General features: G+C 41.3%; 1 protein-coding gene across 2 annotated transcripts in view; it reads right to left on the reverse strand.

Moving 5' to 3' along the window:
• LARGE1 (LARGE xylosyl- and glucuronyltransferase 1) overlaps positions 1-23,415 on the reverse strand; it is a 582,916-nt gene that overhangs the window by 214,731 nt on the left and 344,770 nt on the right. For both annotated transcript variants that reach the window (XM_067010062.1, XM_059081736.2), the window contains exon 6: positions 11,381-11,552. In XM_067010062.1, coding sequence (XP_066866163.1) covers positions 11,381-11,552 — 172 coding nt within the window. The remainder of the gene's footprint in view (positions 1-11,380; positions 11,553-23,415) is intronic.

Consider the following 23,415-nt stretch of genomic DNA (forward strand, 5'->3'; position numbering starts at 1 on the left):
GGAGCCTGTGCTCCGCAACGGGAGAGGCCACAACAGTGAGAGGCCCGCATACCGCAAAAAAAAAAAAAAAAAAAAAAAAAAATGCCTACACCACCTTGGGCCCACCCGCTATAAACTTTACATGGTCACCTAGAGTTCTTTCTACTCTCTAACTTGGGGCTCTCCAAAGAGACTCTTAAGACCCACCACCGGCTCTTCCAAGGACAGTAGGGTGACAGGTAGAGCGCTGAATTTAGAGTTGGACTCCCTGAGTTGAAATCCCAGCTCTATTTAAGAGCTGAGACTCCGGGGAAGCTACCTTGTCTCCTGAACCATCTGTTCTCAAATCTCTAAAACAGGAACATTAACAGTAATTACTTCAAGGGAGTGTCATGAGGCTTAAATGAGTTTACTCAAAGTTTAGCAGAGTGGCGGGCACAGAATAAATGTTTCAAAATGTTAGCTGTATATTTTAAATGGATAACCAACAAGGACCTACTGTAGAGCACAGGGAATACTGATCAATATTCTGTAACGACCTAAATGGGAAAAGAAATTGAAAAAGAATAGATACATGTATACGTATAATTGATTCAATTTGCTGTACACCTGAAACACAAAATTATAAATCAACTATACTCCGATAAAAATTAATTTTATTTATTTATTTATTTTTAAAACATCTTAATTGGAGTATAATTGCTTTGCAATGGTGTGTTAGCTTCTGATGTATCACAAAGTGAATCACCTATAGGTATATACATATCCCCATATCCCCTCCCGCTTGCATCTCCCTCCCACCCTCCCTATCGCACCCCTCTAGGTGGTCACAAAGCACCTAGCTGATCTCCCTGTGCTATGCAGCTGCTTCCCACTAGCTATCTATTTTACGTTTGGTAGTGTATATATGTCCCTGCCACTCTCTCACTTCATCCCAGCTTACACTTTCCGCTCCCCGTGTCCTCAAGTCCATTCTCTACATCTGTGTCTTCATTCCTGTCCTGCCTCTAGGTTCTTCAGAACCATTTTTTTTTTTTTTTTTTTAGATTCCATATATATGTGTTAACATAACGGTATTTGTTTTTCTTTTTCTGACTTACTTCACTCTGTATGACAGTCTCTAGGTCCATCCACCTCACCACAAATAACTCAATTTCCTTTCTTTTTATGGTTGAGTAATATTCCATTGTATATATGTGCCACATCTTTATCCATTCATGTGTCAGTGGACACTTAGGTTGCTTTCATGTCCTGGCTGTTGTAAACAGAGCTGCAGTGAACACTGTGGTACACGACTCTTTTTGAATTATGGTTTTCTCAGGGTATATGCCCAGTAGTGGGATTGCTGGGTCGTATGGTAGTTCTACTTTTAGTTTTTAAAGGAACCTCCATACAGTTCTCCATAGTGGCTGTATCAATTTACATTCCCACCAACAGTGCAAGAGAGTTCCCTTTTCTCCACACCCTCTCCAGCATTTATTGTTTGTAGAATTTTTGATGATGGTCATTTTGACTGGTGTGAGGTGACACTTCACTGTAGTTTTGATTTGCATTTGTCTGATGATTAGTGATGTTGAGCATCCTTTCACTTGTTTGTTGGCAATCTGTATATCTTCTTTGGAGAAATGTCTATTTAGGTGTTCAGCCCATTTTTGGATTGGGTTGTTTGTTTTTTGATATTGTGCTGCATGAGCTGCTTGTATATTTTGGAGATTAATCCTTTATCAGTTGCTTCGTCTGCAAATATTTTCTCCCATTCTCATGGTTGTCTTTTCGTCTTCTTTATAGTTTCCTTTGCTGTGCAAAAGCTTTTAAGTTTCATTATGTCCCATTGTTTATTTCTGTTTTTATTTTCCTTTCTCTAGGAGGTGGGTCAAAAAGGATCTTGCTGTGATGTATGTCATAGAGTGTTCTGCCTATGTTTTCCTCTAAGAGTTTTATAGTGTCCGGCCTCCCATTTAGGTCTTTAATCTATTTTGAGCTTACTTTTGTGTATGGTGTCAGGGAGTGTTCTCATTTCATTCCTTTACATGTAGCTGTTCAGTTTTCCCAGCACCACTTACTGAAGAGGCTGTCTTTTCTCCATTGTATATTCTTGCCTCCTTTACCAAAGATAAGGTGAACATCTGTGCGTGGGTTTATCTCTGGGCTTTCTATCCTGTTCCATTGATCTGTATTTGCTTTTGTGCCAGTACCATACTGTCTTGATTACTGCAGCTTTGTAGTATAGTCTGAAGTCAGGGAGCCTGATTCCTCAAGCTTTGTTTTTTCTTTCTCAAGATTGTTTTGGCTATTCGGGGTCTTTTGTGCTTCCATATAAATTGTGAAATTCTTTGTTCTAGTTCTGTGAAAAATGCCATTGGTAGTTTGATAGGGAATGCATTGAATCTGTAGATTGCATTGGGTAGTACAGTCATTTGCACAATGTTGATTCTTCCAATACAGGAACATGGTATATCTCTCCATTTGTTTGTATCATGTTTAATATCTTTCATCAGTGTCTTATAGTTTTCTGCATACAGGTCTTTTGTCTCTTTAGGTAGGTTTACTCCTAGGAATATTATTCTTTTTGTTGCATTTGTAAATGGGAGTGTTTCCTTAATTTCTCTTTCAGATTTTTCATCATTAGTGTATAGGAATGCAAAAGATTTCTGTGCATTAATTCTATATCCTGCAACTCTACCAAATTCATTGATCAGCTTTAGTAGTTTTCTGGTAGCATCTTTAGGATTCTCTCTGTATAGCATCATGTCATCTGGAAACAGTGACCGTTTTACTTCTTCTTTTCCGATTTGCATCCCTTTTCTTTCTTTTTCTTCTCTGATTGCTGTGGATAAAACTTCCAAAACTATGCTGAATAACAGTGGTGTGAGTGGGCAACCTTGTCTTGTTCCTGATCTTAGTGGAAATGGTTTCAGTTTTTCACCATTGAGAATGATGTTGGCTGTGGGTTTGTCATATATGGTCTTTATTATGTTGAGGTTAGTTCCCTCTTTGCCTACTTTCCAGAGGGATTTTAACATAAATGGGTGTTGAATTATGTCAAAAGCTTTCTTTGCATCGATTGAGAGGATCATATGGTTTTCCTCCTTCAATTTGTTAATATGGTGTATCACATTGATTGATTCGCATATACTGAAGAATCCTTGCATTCCTGGAAAAAATCCCACTTGATCATGGTGTATGATTCTTTTAATGTGCTGTTGGATTCTGTTTGCTAGGATTTTGTTGAGGATTTTTGCATCTATGTTCATCAGTGATATTGGCCTGTAGAGTTTTCTTTTTTTGTAGTATCTTTGTCTGGTTTGGTATCAGGGTGATGGTGGCCTTGTACAATGAATTTGGGAGTGTTCCTCCCTCTGCTATATTTTGGAAGAGTTTGAGAAGGATAGGTGTTAGGTATTCTCTAAATGTTTCATAGAATTCACCTGTGAAGTCATCTGGTCCTGGGCTTTTGTTTGTTGGAAGATTTTTAATCTCAGTCTCAATTTCAGTGCTTGTGATGGGTCTGTTTATATTTTCTATTTCTTCCTGGTTCAGTCTCAGAAGGTTGTGCTTTTCTACAAATTTCTTCCACATTGTCCATTTTATTGGCATATAGTTGTTTGTAGTAATCTCTCATGATCCTTTGTATTTCTGCAGTCACTTGTTACTTCTCCTTTCTCATTTCTAATTCTCTTGATTCGAGCCTTTTCCCTTTTTTTCTTCATGAGTCTGGCTAATGCTTTATCAATTTTGTTTGTCATCTCAAAGAACCAGCTTTTAGTTTTATTGATCTTTGCCATTGTTTCCTTTTCATTTATTTCTGATCTGATCTTTATGATTTCTTTCCTTCTGCTAACTTTAGGGTTTTTTTGTTCTTCTATCTCTAATTGCTTTAGGGGTAAGGTTAAGTTGTTTGAGATGTTCCTTGTTTCGTGAGGTACGATTATATTGCTATAAACTTTCCTCTTAGAAGTGCTTTTGCTGAATCCCATAGGTTTTGGGTCATCGTGTTTTCACTGCCATTTATTTCTAGCTATTTTTTGATTTCCTCTTTGATTTCTTCAGTGATCTCTTGGTTATTTAGTAGTGTACTGTTTAGCCTCCATGTGTTTGTATTTTTTACAGATTTTTTCCCATAATTGATATCTAGTCTCATAGCATTGTGGTTAGAAAAGATACTTGATACGATTTCAATTTTCTTAAATTTGCCAAGGCTTTATTTGTGACCCAAGATATGAACTATCCTGGAGAACGTTTCATGGGCACTTAAGAAAGTGTATTCTGTAGGTTTTGGATGGAATGTCCTATAAATATCAATTAAGCCCATCTTGTTTAATATGTCATTTAAAGCTTGTGTTTCCTTATTTATTTTCCTTTTGGATGACCTGTCCATTGGTGAAAGTGGGGTGTTAAAGTCCCCTACTATGACTGTGTTACTGTCAATTTCCCCTTTTATGGCTGTTAGCCTTTGCCTTAAGTATTGAGGTGCTCCTATGGTGGGTGCATAAATATTTACAACTGTTATATCTTCTTGTTGGATTGATCCCTTGATCATTATGTAGTGTCCTTCTTTGTCTCTTGTAATAGTCTATTTTCAAGTCTATTTTGTTTGATATGAAAATTGCTACTCCATCTTTCTTCTGATTTCTATTTGCATGGAATAACTTTTTTTCATCCCCTCACTTTCAGTCTGTATGCTTCCCTAGGTCTGAAGTGGGTGTGTTGTAGATGGCATATATACGAGTCTTATTTTTGTATGCATTGAGCCAGTCTGTGTCTTTTGGCTGGAGCATTTAATCCATTTACATTTAAGGCAATTATCGATATGTACGTTCCTATTTCCATTTTCTTAATTGTTTTGGGTTTGTTATTGTAGGTCTTTTCCTTCTCTTGGTTTTCTGCCTAGAGAAGTTCCTTTAGCATTTGTTGTAAAGCTTGTGTGGTGGTTCTGAATTCTCTTAGCTTTTGCTTCTCTGCAAAGGTTTTTATTTCTCTGTTGAATCTGAATGAGATCCTTGCTGGGGAGAGTAATCTTGGTTGTAGGTTTTTCCCTTTCATCGCTTTAAATATTTCCTGCCACTTCCTTCTGGTTTGCAGAGTTTCTGCTGCACGATCAGCTGTTAACCATATGGGGATTCCCTTGTATGTTATTTGTTGCTTTTCCCTGGCTGCTTTTAATATTTTTACTTTGTATTTAATTTTTGATAGTTTAATATGTGTCTTGGCGTGTTTCTTCTTGGATTTATCCTGTATGGACTCTCTGCGCTTCCTGGACTTGACTATTTCCTTTCCCATATTAGGGAAGTTTTCAACTATAATCTCTTCAAATATTTTCTCAGTCCCTTTCTTTTTCTCTTCTTCTTTTGGGATCCCTATAATTCAAATGTTGGTGCATTTAATGTTGTCCCAGAGGTCTCTGAGACTGTCCTCAATTCCTTTCATTGTTTTTTCTTTATTCTGATCTGCAGTAGTTATTTCCACTATTTAATCTTCCAGGTCACTTATCCTTTCTTCTCCCTCAATTATTCTGCTACTGATTCCTTCTAGAGAATTTTAAATTTCATTTATTGTGTTTTACATCATTGTTTGTTTGCTCTTTAGTTCTTCTAGTCCTTGTTAAACATTTCCTGTATTTTCTCGATTCTATTTCCATGATTTTGGATCATCTTTACTATCATTACTCTGAATTCTTTTTCAGATAGACTGCCTATTTCCTCTTCATTTGTTTGATCTGGTGGGTTTTTGCTTTGCTCCTTCATCTGCTGCATATTTCTCTGTCTTCTCATTTTGCTCAATTACTTTGTTTGGGGTGTCCTTATTGCAGGCTGCACGTTCGTAGTTCTTGTTGTTTTTGGTGTCTGCCCTCAGTGGGTAAGGATGGTTCAGTGGGCTGTGCAGGCTTCCTGGTGGAGGGGACTGCTGCCTGTGTTCTGGTGGATGAGGCTGGATCTTGTCTTTCTTGTGGACAGGACCATGTCTGGTGGTGTGTTTTGGGGTGTCTGTGAACTTATAATTTTAGGCAGCCTCTCTGCTAATGGGTGGGGTTGTGTTCCTGTCTTGATAGCTGTTTGGCATGGGGTGTCGAGCAGTGGAGCTTGCTGGTCATTGAGTGGAGCTGGGTCTTAGCATTGAGATGGAGATCTCTGGGAGAGCTCTCGCCGATTGATATTACAAGGCGCTGGGAGGTCTCTGGTGGACCAATGCCCTGAACTCGGCTCTCCCACCTCAGTGGCTCCGGCCTGACACCTGGCCGGAGCACCAAGACCCTGTCAGCCACACGGCTGGGTCATCCTGAAGAAGATGGACTGAAGCCAGGAGAAAGCTATAGGATAAGAAACCTGTCAGAAGACTTGTTTGATGAAATCAGGCAAAGGATGGTGACATTCTGTACTCAGGATCTACTCACAAAGCGGAAAAGGGTGCCTCAGGAAGCCAAGCGTGCACTTCCACCTTTTTGCACTGACTGACCTGAAGTGCTGAACAAGCCAGGTAAATGCCCTTGGCAGATGTCAGATTGGGGCCCCGGGTTCAGCTCCAGAAGCCCACTTTGCTGCAAGTAAGCCTCTGGCCTCTTGGATGGCCTCTGGGGCAAGGCACTGCTCCACTCACCATACCTGTTTTGAGGCCAGAACTTGACACTATGGCAATAGGGTCTTCTTAAAGGGAAGGCATTTGTCCTTATGAATACAAATACTATCCTGACTATTCAGCATGGCTTACTTCCAAAAGCTTCAAATTAAGGCTGCACATTTATTATTTATGCTTTTACAACAGCTTCCCCAGATTGCTAGAATCAGATATTATTTCCAAGTTTTTATGGAAAACTATGGCACCCAGGGGCAAGCTGACTCATGATCGGCAGCCACACCTTAACTAAGATGCAGACCCTGCCTCCCAGGTGATGGGCATGCCCTCCTCCATGCCATCAGGAAGCCTGGAGGGGACGCAGCAGGTAGCAGAGAGAGCACAGACTCCAGAGCCAAACAGTTTGGGCTCAGTCATGATGTGCAATAGCTCTTTGATCATGGGAAGTTATTTCACCTCTCTTGGACCGAGTTTATTTCGATTTTCAAATGTGCAAAGCTTCTAGCTCAGTGCCTGGAACCGAAGAAGTACTTAGGAAACAGTAGTTACTTTCCCTTTGCTTTACAAATACTCATTTTATCTGCCTGCCTCCTTCCCATCTCCACGTGAATGCCCAGTTAACCAAACTCCTGATCATTCCCCATAACCTGTTCTTCTTGCAGCCTTTTCCGTCTCACAGATGCCACCTCACCCTTCCAGCTACCTTGGGGCATCCTCCACTCCTATGTCTCTGCTCCCCGTATCCAATCCACAGGATATCCTGACTATCTGACCTTCAAAATGCACCTAATACGATGACGTCTTTCACCCCTACTGCCGCATCGAGGTCCGAGTCCACAACATCGCTCACCTGGACGATTGCAACCATCTCAGAAATAGTTTCCGTGGCCAGGATGATCCATTAAAAATGGAAATCAGATCACACCACTCCTCTGCTCAAAGCCAGACCTCAGCTTCCCATGTCTCTGAAGGGAAAGACAAAATCCTCCCACGGCTCTACAAAGGTCCCCATGATCTGACCTCACCAGGCCCCGCCCCCTCCTGGGCTCACTCTACTCTGCTCTGAACTCCATCCGAGTCCTCAAATAAGTCAGGACACGTCACTCCTGAAACTTCACACTTGCTGCTCCTTCTGGCTAGGACACTATTCCGACCCTTCCTCTAGACAGCTGGCATGCCTGTCATCTCAACTTCTTCGGATTTTTGCTTAAATGTCACTGTTCATAAGACCTTCCATTATGACCCTATTTGAATATTAAAATAACACACGCATGCACGCACATGCACACACACACACACACACACACACAGAGGCATCCCTTATCTCCCTTCTCTAATTTCCACCTCAGCACCATTCACCACCTAATACACTATATATTTTATTTTTTTTGTTTATCGTCTCTCTCCCCCATTCACATATACACTCAAATGAATAGGGACTGAACTTGATTTATTCTTGCAACACTCCCAACAGACAGCAAACTATTTGGCAGCTAGTAGGAGCTCAGTAAACGTTGACTCCTAATTCTAGCCATCAGTGGCATGTCTGATTCTTCCTATTAAGAATCAGAGGCTCTGAAAATCCTCCAGCAGTTGGAGCAGGCTTGATAAGGGTGCAGATGCTGAGGGGGGAGCATCTGCAACTTAGGTGAAGTCAGGCTCAGGGAGCACGTGCACATGCCCAAGAGGCACACCAAGCTGCCCACGGCAGAGGCTGAGGACGGTCTAAGTCCTCACTGAAAAGCTTCTTACTAGGTTCTCCACGTAATGACTTTAGGTAAGGGCGATTTCACAGCATCCTTAAGGAGTCAAGCCTATATGGGACTGAACACAAGAGCCACTGCAGCCCCAGGTAACTAGCTGCTCCAAACCAGAGAAAAACCAACAAGGCCAGATTGCATCAACATCACTCAAAATGTTTACAGTGAAGATGTCAACTGCGATTGCCTTTATGACAGGGGAACTCTCCCTCTTGGATCAGAGCATTCTATATTTATGGGTCTGTCCTAAGGGACTTTCTTCCTGTACCATGACCTGGCTTCTAATCATTCCACTTTAGAAAGAAAGAACCACACACACACACACACACACACACACACACACAAAAAAAAAACAAACGCTGTACAAAAGAGCACCATATGAAAAAGATAAGAGCTTACTTATTTTCTTTTCACTTCCATATTTTCCCAGAAAAGTTAGGGTGGGCATGGGAAAACCTCAGATGTTTTATACTCCTTTGATGGTGACAGATAAAAACGGAATACAGTATGCCTTGTATGTGAGCTCCTTGAAGGCAGGTGTCCTGTTCTAACAACAGCATCTAATATATTCCAGTGGAGCCCTAACTAATGCTATAAATGAAGCAGTGAGAGAATGAACAAATAAACGAAGCCTATTAAATCAACTCCACGCATTCAAACTTCCCCTGCTCTGACCTTGACCCATATATTCTGCTCTGCCCCAGAAACTGCCTTGAGTCTCGGAGCCCTCCAAATCCAAATCCCTGGGCCAGCTCTGGGAGCAACAAGAGCCTTGGGAGCCTCCCCTCCCACAGATGATGTGCGACGGGTACGATTTAACACCAGCGTTATTACCGTTGTTACGATTGGCGACAGAACCCCACCAGCACTGTGGCGGGGCCTGGCTGGAACAGAATAAATGTGATTTCCTAGTTACAAGGCTACAACCAGTGGCCAAGTGTTCCAGGGATTTTGTTGAGTTTCACTTATCCAGGGGAGACTTGCAGTTCTGAATGAATATTTCAGATTGAGTTTCTTGGGAAGCAGACTCCAGGATGCGAGTGAGCACGCAGGCGGTTAACTTAGGGAGAGCTCTTGGAACAGCACCTCTGAAAGGGAAGGAACACCAGCCGGACTGGGCAGGGGGGGAAATGGAGCTGCCAGGCGGACTCCAGGGAAGGCTCCAGTGGATCCTGCAAGATTCCACATGCATCAGTGAGTCCATGACGTGGGGCGCCCCAGGAAGGGGGCATGGCCCCAGGCAAGGTGACTCTCTTTGCCTCAGATCAGCCTGAAAGGAGTCTGAGAGCTGAGCCCATCTGCAGGCAATGTTCCCGGCAGCTGGAGGAATAAGCCCTTTATTCCAAAGGGGAATGTGGGCAACCACCGCACACAACCACTACTCTTATCCGGCAAGACAGACACGATCATCACCTCTGCTGTGATACTGACCCAGCTTTAGCCCCTTCAGGAGAGGTGATATAACTCTCACTCCCCCTCACTGCTCATCTTACAGTCAGAGCCCACTCCTTATAGCCAGTGACACCCCGTGGGGATGCAGTAAGTGCCTGTTGAATAAATACATCACTGAGTACTGAACATCAGCATGAAAATGGGAATAAAATATTGGGTTGGCCCAAAAGTTCATTTGGGTTTTTCCATAACATCTTATGGAAAAACCCGAAAGAACTTTTCTGCCAACTCAACCACATAACTATAGAAAAACTGTCCCCAGTGAGTTCAACGGAATCAGAAAAAACAAGCAGACCTGATAGGGGGACTTGAAAAGAGATGCACAGGGAAGCCAACACACACAGGTGTCCTGGTCTCAGCTCCGGGTAGAACCTTGCACCCTACCAAGCTTCTGTTCCTTTATTTGTGAAATAAAAAGACAGATCCAAACGTTCTATGAAGAAGAGATCAGAAAGCTGAGACACACTCCATTTCAACAGCTGTGCTAAATGATGTCTTTACTAGTGTCATTATTGACACGAGTAAGGAAAGTTTTGATCCGGGCAAGGAAGAGAGTCCAAGGGTCAGAGTGTTTCCCCCCGCCCCATGGTGTGCTGAGGACTTTTTTCAATTACCCCAGAGCTGGGAGGCCCCCAGAAGGAAGCAGGCAGAGACTGGAGTGGGTGAGGAATTTACTCTTCTGTCTGTGAACGAAAACAGAAACCAACTGGAATATCCTCTGATTCATGAAAATGCTGTGATTTAAAATCACTAAGCAGTATTTCACCTTCATAGGATAAGGAGTTATAGAAAAGAGGCAGGAGGGATTTTAAGCACAGAAGTCAGAGTGCAGAAGCCAGAAGAAAAAAAAATCTCACTGCCATATTTATCTCTCATTGTATTTGTCTAATACTGAGAATATAAAATTAAAACAATTATGCAGCTTTAAGGAAGACCCCTGGAAGAGGGGTACTAAATAATAGTCCAAGGTTTGTGCTAACTTGCCACTTCTTTCATGCATCCACACCAGAGTTATGTACACCCATCGGGCTCACAATTTCCCACCTTATACTTGCACATACCCTGGGGGAGTGACAAGAGCTACAGAAACTAACTAGATTAGAAGGAACGTCTTAAAAAGCCAAACTTATACACTTCTTTAAAATGATAAACCACAACATTAATGGAAGCCATAAGGACATTTGCAAACACTCTATAATCAATACCCATCACCACCACCTCACAGGCTTTCTCGGCAATCAAAGTATCATTTGATAAAAAGAGAAAACTGATGAATGCATGTCTCCACACCAGGAAGTCAACTCAATTATTTGCATACAAAATACACACATCTGATACTTGTCTCTTACCAAGCAATTCAGCAACACTCAATTGGGTTCTTCCTATGAACACGGATCTTACCTCTTCAATTATTAAAAAAACACAAGCAAATTCCAGTTTAACATGTTTCAAATGGCAGTACTAAAACTGATGCTCAACTCTATTTATAATTCCTTGTCTGTTTCATTAGAATGACCTCGTTAAGAGCTACCTAACATTGGGGAAAAAAAAAAAAAAATCACTATTCTTGACATGCTGACACCTTCAAAGCTACCAGAAAAAAAATGAGTTACCATTACCTTTGAACTTGTGGAACACAGCCCAGAGCTCTGCAATATCGGTGGCAAAGGTGATGTCTGTGTCAAGGACGATGACCCTCTCCAGGTTGGCAGGAAGAGTCTTGGTGAGGACAAGCTTCATCAGACCGTAAATCCCAGAGTAATGTTTGTTGGGGATCCAGGAAACTTCAGACTAGACAGGGCAGTGAAGAGAGGGAGCAGGAGAAAGGAAAAAAAAATCACTGCATTAATTTTTTTGTATAACCATTATAAATAGTGCCTGGTACATAAAAAGCATCGAATAAAAATTTGTTCAGTAAATGAATGAGTATTTTCTTAAAGATTTGTTCATGTAACTTCATGGCATATGAAGTTCTTTTGGAAGAAAATGTATCCGAATCAAGGGAGAAGGAAAGTAATGTTTAGGAAATAACTATCACATGCAAAACACTATGCTCAGATTTTTAAAAGTAAGATTTTTGTTATTATAGAAATTATACAGGCTCAGTGGAGGAAATAAGAATATGCACAAAACAAGAAATAAAGGTTTCAAAAATTGAATCATACTATATATATTTTTTGCAACCAGTATCTAATTGTTCCTGGGTAGATACATTTCTTTCAGTCATATCCCATTTCTGTGTCGTTAAAAATGACTATTCAATGGTATTGTTACGCTTATCTATTTTGTTAAAGCTGTAATGGAGCTGGCCATCACCTTAAGATCTGAGGTCTGAGGACTTTGAGTAATTCCCTCCAGTGGGTTTTATATAACTCTTTTTCATGTAAGCCTTGGCCTTGGGAACTCATCACTTTCCTCTCTCCCCCGAGAATTTGCCTGAACTGAAGCTTGGCAATCGTCGGCCCATGCTGCAGAGCCATGCTATTTAATCAGACTTTTGATTAACTTATTCATCTATTTTGGTTTCCATCAAAGCAGGAGAGCTTGGTGGAGATTGAACACCAGGCACGTTGGGTTAGGCCGTCTAATTAGATGGCTCCAACTTCTGACTTCAGTTTTTACACACACGCAAGGCACTCAGATGCATTACAGAACAGTAGGACTACAGGAATAAATTAATCTCAACATGAGCCAAGGCCTGAATGTCGCCCGGAGTCCCCAACTTAATACATAATCAATTAAGTTAGAGTGTTCAATTAGAGGTAAAGGAAGCATTTGAATGAGTTTGTATTCAGAAAGAAAATCCCAGAAAGAAAACTAAGGAATCTATAGGGGGAAAGAACGTGTGGTGAGAAGCAGATGCATTTTGTCATAAATGGCTCCTTCTCTCAGAAGCAGCATGGAACATGCTCTGCCTCTGTCCAAATCCGGCTCTTCCTCCGAGTTCCAACTTAGAAGGTACCACCCTCCAGCCGCCACACCCCACACCCCCCACCACCGCTGCCCCAGGCTGAGCGAGAGTTCCCAAAGCAAGCTGTCCCTTCTTCCAGCACAGCAAGCCATCGTGCTGTGTCTAATTTTCCATGTCTCTCTCCTGCTCTGGACTGGAACTCCTTGAGGGAGGGACAATGTCATTTGTATTATGGTAACAACATAGTGATTTCTCAAAAAAGGTCTGATCACGTGCATGACTGCAGAGTTAGCCAGGCCTGGGTTCATATGCTACCTCTGGCATTTTCCTCAACTAGGAGAAGATATAGGGTCCAGGTCAGCACAGTGCACTGGAAGAGGCACAGCTTGTTGAGCCCCAGAGCCTGGGCTTTAGCACCAGTTCCACTTCCAATAAGCTGTGTGACCTCAGGCAAGTCATTTAACCTCCATGAGCCTCAGTTTTCTCATCTGCAAAATGGGAGCTTAACACACTCACATCACAGTATTGCCGGGAGGATTACAAAGCATCCAGTATCCATAAAGCCCACTTCCCTTCCCCTAGTGAATGTGTGTCAGCACTACCCCGGCTCAGATGATTCAGGCTTTGGCGCGTGATAAGTTATGGTACCTTTGACAGTAAAGGGGAAGTAGGGAATAGAGATAGCTTTGACAGGGAAAATAAATTACCCATCTATTTTTCCTATATTTCTATATAAAGATTAGTAAATCACAAACTGGGATCTACTGGGAAACGTGAAGCCCCCTCTGGTGGATCTCCAAACTGGACTGCACATCCTTGGTTTTAGGAGGAAAAAAAAAAAAATGGGTGGGAGCGGTCACCCATATAACCTTTCGGGGCACTCTCGTGGTACCATCCACACTGCTACTGATCTCACTTCCACCCTACAGTAAACTTCGGTCCAACCAGGGACATTAAGTCTTGGGGTCAACGGGGAGAAGCCCATCCTCAGAGGCAAGGTGCAGAACCCTTGAGGGCACCATGCAGACTGACCCCAGAGGATCCTATAGAAACACCACCGCCTAGCCAAGCAATATCCTAGTGTTCTTCATCACTCAGCACGCGAAAGGGTTCATGTAACTAAAACAATAAGAAGAATGAAAGTTAGGTTTATGTTAATGGAAAGATTATTATCCTTGCAATGGCTGTTAATAATTCTGAGCAGCATGTTCTGACATTTAATTAGCAAAAAAATCCAACTGTGCTCAAGAATACCACCTAATGCATTTACATAAAGGAACAAAAGCAGTCCCAGGTTTTAAGGGTTTCTGTGTGAAGTAGGGGGTGGTGGATGCTCTCAAGGGGAAATTCACCTTCCCAAAGTGGCCAGTTCCTTGGGGGAATGGACCCCAAGGGGAGTTTCTGTGAAGTGCTGCAAGTGATTCTAGGGTTCATGTGACGCTGGGTGGTCCAAAGAAAAGTTACTCAGGAAATCTGACCAGAACAGTGACATGAGGATGGAGGTAAAGGGCTGACAGAAGACACGTCCCCAGAGGCGCGTGCTTAAAACCCAGGGCGTGAAGGAAAGTGATATCTCCGGGGTGAGGCTGGTTTCTGACCTTTGATAAACAAGGGAAAGCAGGGAAAGAGGCTGGTTTTGTCAGGAAAGGATGCCTATTTCTTCTTAAAAGGCATTGTTTTTAAGGAGGCATCGGGAAGCTCCCGTAATGATCACAACAGAAAATACTATCTAGCATTTGCTGAGTGTCTACTGGGTGTCGGGCATTGTGGGAAGAGCTTTCTATGTGCTACCTTATTTACTTCCCTTCCAACTAGTCTAAAGGTCAGGTATTATTATCTCAGTACCTGAAATTTGGGAGATGAGGACCGAGTCGTTCCCCTTACCTCATATTTCAGTCCCCCAGCCCTAGATATTCTACTCTGAAATGATGCCAGTGTTTCTTTCTTCTTCACCCTTCCCGCAGCTCCGGGCCTATTCAGACATGCTCTCCGCTCCTGGATTAGTCACTGTAGGGCCATAGCCAAGCCCCCGCCTCAACCCAGCCAAATCTATGTTCGTCAGGAAGCAGTTTTTCAAGGCAAGTAGGTACAAAGACTTTGGAGTTGGATACTCTTGGCTTTGAAGTCTCTCTGGGCCTTAATTTTCTCATCTGAAAAATAGGGATAATAGTAGCATATCCTGCTCCCTTCCTAGGGAGTTGCTCTATTTGTAATCTGGAAGCTTTCCTCATTATCCTAGAAATATTTATTACTCAAAATATATTTCTTATCCCTACCAACATTTTCCTATGGATTACAAATCACCGTGACCCATTTTTTAAAATTAAAAAGGAAAAACCATCCTAGCCGCAGAATGTCTGAAAAGTCCTTTGCCTTTCATGTTGTTTCTGTGTGGTCGTCCTGGCAACCAACCTGTACGTTCAGAACATAACTGTTGAGAAATGGAGGGTGAGGAGCTCGGATGGGGTGGGGACTCCGGACAGTGCCACAGGGGGTCATGAACTAAGCATAAGCCTGGGAGTCCGAATGGCCAGATTCCTACTGGTAGGCTCATCTCTCTAATCCTCAAACTCCTCACCCATAAAATAGAGAACATAAATACAGATCCCATGAGTTTTGCAAAGCATTAAATGAGGCAAGAGAACTAAGGGGCCTGGTTCAGTGTTCGCTGTATCATAAGCGCTCAGTATTAGCTTTTCAATTGGTTAACAGCACACACTCCAGAGTCTAACTGCCTGGGTTTGGATCCTGGCTCCATCACTCACTGGCTGGGTCACTTTGGGCAAGTAACTAAACCTCAGTGTACCTTTGTTTTCTGGTCTGTAAAATGGGCATCCTCACAGAACATACTCCATAGGCTTTTGAGAATTCTGATGCTGTATATAGGTACTGGCTCTTATTTTTAATTGTTAATATTGTTACCAATTATATTTAGAGTGACAGAAAAGATGAGATTCTTACCTACTAGATAAAGTCATCTGCATTTATATTTGCCCTTGCCAGCAAAAAATGTGCTCCAGTTTAGCTCAGTTGGAAACATTTAAATCAGCATTTACAGAACACTTAATATGGGTCAGGTACCGAGGAGGGGCTAGGACCAGCATCCACAATGAATAAAACATGGCTGGTGCTTGAGGAGACTATGGTCTAGTGTATATTCATCATCCTTTACTGCATAACAAGTTACCTCAAGACACAGCAGCTTAAAACGGCGATACTTATTACCTCGCACAGTTTCTCTGTTAGGAATTTGGGAGCGTATCTGCTGGGTGGCTCTGGCCCAGGATTCCTCATGAGGTGGTAGTAAGGACGCCGGTTGAGCCTACAGACATCTAAATGCTTGGGATCTGTTTCAGGAGGGCTCACTCCTACACGCCTGGGAGGTGACGTGGGCTGTTAGCAGGAAGCCTCAGTTCTTCGTCACGTGGACCACCCCCATAGGGCTGCCTGGACGCCTTTACAACATGGCAGCTGGCTTCTCCCAGCATAAGCGATCCAAGAGAGAACAAGAAAGAAGCTAGGATGTCTCTTATGACTTGGCCTCAGAAGTTACATGGTGTCATTTCTGCCACGTCTTACTGATTATACAGGTCAGCCCTGGGCAACGTGGGAAGGGACCAGACAAGAGTGCGGGTACCAGGGGATGGGATTATCGAGGGCTATCTTGGAAACTGGCTACCACATCTGTGATATTACAATGGTGAGAACTGGGCTATGATACCTCCAGGTATATGTATAGCAGTGATCTAGAAGAAGGACAGTCAAGGTGGGGTGGTTGGAAGGGAGGGAGAATAATCAGAGATGTCTAGAAAAGATGAGCCTTACATCTGATCTTGACAAATCAGGTGGAAATTGAGTTTTTCAAATATTGGGAGAAAAGCAGGATGGGAGAGGTATTATAATATCAGTGAAGGCACAGAGATATAAATAGACAATCGTGTGTGTGTGTGTGTGTGTGTGTGTGTGTGTGTGCGTGCGTAAAATAACTACAATCTGATATGTCCAGATAAAGCTTGAAGCTGGAAGTGATGGGAAAGGCTGTGGGGAAGGAGGAAAGGGTGAGACGTTAGAGAATACTGTACGGAGTATATGGACAATATGTATAAAGAACTCTGGCCAATATCCTAAGGTCAGTGGGAAGCAACAAAAAGGTTTTCATTAGCAAAGACACATAACCTCAACGGTATTTTTGGAATAGACTCTAACAACCCGTGGAAGAGAAAGATTAACAGAAGGCAGTTTGATGGGCATCAAAACCTTGGAGGATGCCTACAGAAAATGCAGATTCCCAGGGTCATACCCAGAGGAGATGATTCATCAGGTCCGGGGTAGGGCCCAGAAATCTGTATTGTTAACCAGATCTCCACGGAATTCCTTTTTTTAAAAAAAAAACTTTTTATTTTATATAGGAGTATAGTTGATTAACAATGTTGCGGTAGTTTCGGGTGTACAGCAAAGTGGTTCAGTTACACATTTTCCCATTTAGGTTGTTACATAACGGTGAGCAGATTTCCCTTTGCTATACAGTAGGTCCTTGTTGGTTATCCATTTCAGATATAGCAGTGGACTACACCCTAAGAAACAGTCATTTAGGAGATATGGTAGGTACTGTATTTCTCAAGGCCTGTTGGCTGAATCATTTATATTGGATCACCAACCAGCTTATTGTTCAGAAACAAGATATATAATAGCCCGAAACTTAAGAGTCCCACCTGAACTTGACAGGGTTGGATGTATAGGGAGAGAGGCTCTTTCTCAAAGACTAACAAAAGAAAGTGTTGGTGGAAGAGCGTCGTTCTGTAGATGACCCTATGCTTCATGGCATGAGGGTTTCCTGGCTGTTCTGCTTTCTAAACTCAGAAATCCCATTTCGGCAAAAGCAGCTCTAGGTCAGCTCCTGCGAAACTCTGAGTAACCAGTACCAAAAGGAGAGCTAAGTTACACATTTCACATCTTCCCACAATGGAGTCTTGGATGAAAACCATGTAAGAGCCCTAAGTCGGTCTTTACAGGTAACAGCAATCCTACTAGGCATCAGTGAGCATTTATTTAGAAAACAAAACCCCAGCCCAAAGTGAGTTATCTGGCTTTCCCCTGAAATGCTCATTATTCAGAAATCTACTGAGCAGCCATCTTCCACAAGCATAATTAATTCGAGAATGATGACAAAGGCACAGTGAATCAAGAGGAATGTGATCACGAATCTATAAACATGTTCCTCCCTCATATCGGTGGCAACAAAACCCCTTCCTCTCTCATGTCTGTCAAGAAGCATCCTCTATTTAGCTCTGTGAAGCTTGTGGGGATTGGTCCCTGGAGCATTTATGGATCGTCTGAACCTCTCTGAGTACTTAACGTTATGAAATAGAGCATTTCAAAGCACTGGGAGTTCTGATTTGTGAACTGGACTGTTACAGTGGTTTAATTTCCTGAAATATTGGTGCCTCCTTAACTAACAGATTTTTCAATGCACTGAGGAGAAAACTGCATTAGCTCCTGCGTAGCCTGGACTTACTATTTTTAGAAGCTGCAATTCTTCTTATTACAGTGCACGGTATGTATTTATGTATGTCTACTTAGCACAGTGTCTGACACACTGAGGCACTCAACGAATAGTTCTGAAAAACCAAAACAATACAAGTAAACAAGCAATGCTTACTGAGAACCATTCCTTGTGAGGGGGATACACTGGTGGAACTGCTTCGTTAATTCATTCAAACACCAGATGAATGCTTGGAAGGGAATACAGTACAGTTTGGGGAGAGAGAAAAACAATTTCAAAAAGCATTATTATAGCATTCCCATTAGCGGTTTGCCTTGATGGGGGCTGGAGGAGGTAGGGTAATGGAATGCGAAGACATCCAGGTATCTTTGGTGATATTGTTCTAGTTCTAAGTCAGATGGTATGGTGTTTTACTGGTTTATATCATAACCAATTTATCTTCAATCTTCAACTGTGTGTATGTGCCTGCATGTACAGAACGAAATCATGAGGAACCAAGGGGCAAGAATGTGATGTAGAAGGAACCCAGGAATAAAGCAGACCCAGCTAAAAGTCACAAATACACACACACACACACACACACACACACACACACACACACACACACACACACACTCAGCTCCTGCTAATAATTGAGACAATCATTTTTCTAGTAAATGCAAAGAAAAAAAAAACACTCTTCTTCTCTTACCATAAACTACTTTTTAGCATTCATTTTTTTTTCTTTTTTGATATTTAATTTTTGAGCTTTAATGGATATTAAACATGACATAAACTAAGGATTTAGGTATAAAATACCTATTTTTGGAGGTGCATTTTAAGATTCTGAAAAGCAGTTCAAGATGTTTCCTTTCATTTTGGTTCTGCTTATCTATTTCTACATTACTACCACCTCATATTGATTGTTTTTGAATTTTATTTATTTTTTTTTTATACAGCAGGTTCTTATTAGTCATCCATTTTATACACATCAGTGTATACACGTCAATCCCCATCGGCCAATTCATCACACCACCATCCCCACCCCCTGCCGCTTCCCTCCCTTGGTGTCCATACGTTTGTTCTCTACATCTGTGTCTCAGTTTCTGCCCTGCAAATGGGTTCATCTGTACCATTTTTTTAGGTTCCACATATATGTGTTAATATATGATATTTGTTTTTATCTTTCTGACTGACTTCACTCTGTATGACAGTCTCTAGATCTATCCATGTCTCTACAAATGACCCAATTTCGTTCCTTTTTATGGCTGAGTAATATTCCATTGTATATATGTACCACGTCTTCTTTATCCATTCGTCTGTCGATGGGCATTGAGGTTGCTTCCATGACCTGGCTATTGTAAATACTGCTGCAGTGAATATTGCAGGGGATGTGTCATTTTGAATTATGGTTTTGTCTGGGTCTATGCCCAGTAGTGGGATTGCTGGGTCTTATGGTAGTTCTATTTTTAGTTTTTTAAGGAACCTCCATACTGTTCTCCATAGTGGCTGTAGCAATTTACATTCCCACCAACAGTGCAACAGGCTTCCCATTTCTCCACACCCTCTCCAGCATTTGTTGTTTGTAGATTTTCTGATGATGCCCATTCTAACTGGTGTGAGGTGATACCTCACTGCAGTTTTGATTTGCATTTCTCTAATAATTAGTGACACAGAGCAGCTTTTCATGTGCTTCTTGGCCATCTGTATGTCTTCTCTGGAGAAATGTCTATTTAGGTCTTCTACCCATTTTTGGATTGGGTTTTTTTTAAATATTGGGCTGCCTGAGCTGTTTATATATTTTGGAGATTAATCCTTTGTCCGTTGATTTGTTTGCAAATATTTTCTCCCATTGTGAGGGCTGTATTTTCACCTTGTTTATGGTCTCCTTTGCTGTGCAAAAGCTTTTAAGCCTCATTAGGTCCCATTTGTTTATTTTTGTTTTTATTTCCAATACTCTAGGAGGTGGATCAAAAAAGATCTTGCTGTGATTTATGTCAAAGAGTGTCCTTCCTATGTTTTTCTCTAAGAGTTTTATAGTATCCGGTCTTACATTTAGGTCTCTAATCCATTTTGAGCTTATTGTTGTGTATGGTGTTAGGGAGTGTTCTAATTTCATTCTTTTACATGTAGCTGGCCAGTTTTCCCAGCACCATTTATTGAAGAGAATGTCTTTTCTCCATTGTATATCCTTGCCTCCTTTGTCATAGATTAGTTGACCATAGGTGCATGGGTTTATCTCTGGGCTTTCTATTTTGTCCCATTGATCTGTATTTCTGTTTTTATACCAGTACCATTATTGTCGTGATTACTGTAGCTTTGAAGTGTAGTCTGAAGTCACAGGGTCTGATTCCTCCAGCTCCATTTTTTTCCCTCATGACTGCTTTGCATATTCGGGGTCTTTTCTGTCTCCATACAAATTTTAAGATTTTTTGTTCTAGTTCTGTAAAAAAATGCCATTGGTAATTTGATAGGGATTGCATTGAATCTGTAGATTGCTTTGGGTAGTATAGTCATTTTCACAAGGTTGATTCTTCCAATGCAAGAATATGGTATATCTTTCCATCTGTTGGTATCATCTTTAATTTCTTTCATCAGTGTCTTATAGTTTTCTGCATACAGGTCTTTTGTCTCCCTAGGTAGGTTTATTCCTAGGTATTTTATTCTTTTTGTTGTAATGGTAAATGGGAGTGTTTCCTTAATTTCTCTTTCAGATTTTTCATCATGAGTGTATAGGAATGCAAGAATTTCTGTGCATTAATTTTGTATCCTGCAACTTTACCAAGTTCATTGATTAGCTCTAGTAGTTCTCTGGTGGCATCTTTAGGATTCTCTATGTATAGTATCATGTCAACTGCAAACAGTGACAGTTTTACTTCTTCTTTTCCAATCTGTATTCCTTTTATTTCTTTTTCTTCTCTGACTGCTGTGGCTAGGACTTCCAAAACTGTGTTGAATAACAGTGGTGAGAGTGGATATCGTTGTTTTGTTCCTGATCGTAGAGGAAATGTTTTCAGTTTTTCACCATTGAGAATGATGTTTGCTGTGGGTTTGTAGTATATGGCCTTTATTATGTTGAGGTAGGTTCCCTCTATGTCCACTTTCTGGAGAGTTTTTATCATAAATGGGTGTTGAAATTTGTCAAAAGCTTTTTCTGCATCTACTGAGATGATCATATGGTTTTTATTCTTCAATATGTTAATATGGTGTATCACATTGATTGATTTGCATATATTGAACAATCCTTGCATCCCTAGGATAAAGCCCATTTGATCATGGTGTATGATCTTTTTAATGTGTTGTTGGATCCTGTTTGCTAGTATTTTGTTGAGGATTTTTGCATCTGTATTCACCAGTGATACTGGTCTGTAATTTTCTTGTTTTGTAGTATCTTTGTCTGGTTTTGGTATCAGGGTGATGGTGGCCTCATAGAATGAGTTTGGGAGTGTTCCTTCCTCTGCAATTTTTTGGAAGAGTTTGAGAAGGATGGGTGTTAGCTCTTCTCTAAATGTTTGATAGAATTCACCTGTGAAGCCATCTGGTCCTGGACTTTTGTCTGTTGCAAGATTTTTAATCACAGTTTCAATTTCATTACTTGTGATTGGTCTGTTCACATTTTCTACTTCTTCCTGGTTCAGTCGTGGAAGGTTATATTTATACCTTTCTAAGAATTTGTCCGTTTCTTCCAGGTTGTCCATTTTATTGGCATAGAGTTGCTTGTAGTAGTCTCTTAGGATGTTTTGTATTTCTAGTGTCCGTTGTAACTTCTCCTTTTTCATTTCTAATTTTATTGATTTGAGTCCTCTCCCTCTTTTTCTTGATGAGTCTGGCTAATGGTTTATCAATTTTGTTCATCTTCACAAAGAACCAGGTTTTAGTTTTATTGATCTTTGCTATTGCTTTCTTTGTTTCTATTTCATTTATTTCTGCTCTGATCATTATGATTTCTTTCCTTTCTGCTAATTTTGGGTTCTTTTTTTTAAAGAATATGTTGGGGGTAGGAGTTTATTAATTAATTAATTTATTTTTGCTGTGTTGGGTCTTTGTTTCTGTGCGAGGGCTTTCTCTAGTTGTGGCAAGCGGGGGCCACTCTTCATCACGGTGCCCGGGCCTCTCACTATCGCGGCCTCTCTTGTTGCGGAGCACAGGCTCCAGACTCGCAGGCTCAGTAGTTGTGGCTCACAAGCCCAGCTGCTCTGCGGCATGTGGGATCCTCCCAGACCGGGGCTTGAACCCTTGTCCCCTGCATTAGCAGGCAGATTCTCAACCACTGCGCCACCAGGGAAGCCCTAACTTTGGGTTTTGTTTGTTCTTCTTTCTCTAGTTCCTTTAGGTGTAACGTTAGATTGTTTACTTGAGATTTTTCTTGTTTCTTGAGGTAGGCTTGTATAGCTATAAACTTCCCTCTTAGAACTGCTTTTGCTGCATCCCATAGGTTTTGGACCGTGTTTTCATTGTCATTTGTCTCTAGTTATTTTTTGATTTCCTCTTTGATTTCTTCAGTGATCTCTTGGGTAATTTAGTAACGTATTGTTTAGTTTCCATGTGTTTGTGTTTTTTACGTTATTTTCCCTGTAACTGATTTCTAATCTCAGAGCGTTGTGGTCAGAAAAGATGCTTGATATGATTTCAATTTTCTTAAATTTACTGAGGCTTGATTTGTGACCCAAGATGTGATCTATTCTGGAGAATGTTTTGTGCGCATTTGAGAAGAAAGTGTAATCTGCTGTTTTTGTTTGGAATGTCCTATAAATATCAGGTAAATCTTTCTGGTCTATTGTGTCATTTAAAGCTTGTGTTTCCTCATAAATTTTGTTTGGATGATCTGTCCATTGGTGTAAGTGAGGTGTTGAAGTTCCCCACTATTACTGTGTTACGGTCGATTTCCTCTTTTACAGCTGTTAGCAGTTTCCTTATGTATTGAGGTGCTTCTATGTTGGCTGCATATACATTTATAATTGTTATATCTTCTTCTTGGATTGAACCCTTGATCATTATGTAGTGCCCTTCCTTGTCTCTTGTAACATTCTTTACTTTAAAGTCTGTTTTATCTTTTATGAGTATTGCTACCCCAGCTTTCTTGTGATTTCCATTTGCATGGAATATCTTTCTTCCATCCCCTCATTTTCAGTCTGTATGTGTCCCTGGGTCTGAAGTGGGTCTCTTGTAGACAGCATATATAAGGGTCTTGTTTTTGTATCCATTCAGCGAGCCTCTGTCTTTTGGTTGGATCACTTAATCCATTCACGTTTAAGGTAATT

This window comes from Kogia breviceps, chromosome 12 (genome assembly GCF_026419965.1).
Source record: "Kogia breviceps isolate mKogBre1 chromosome 12, mKogBre1 haplotype 1, whole genome shotgun sequence".
Lineage (NCBI taxonomy): Eukaryota > Metazoa > Chordata > Mammalia > Artiodactyla > Physeteridae > Kogia > Kogia breviceps.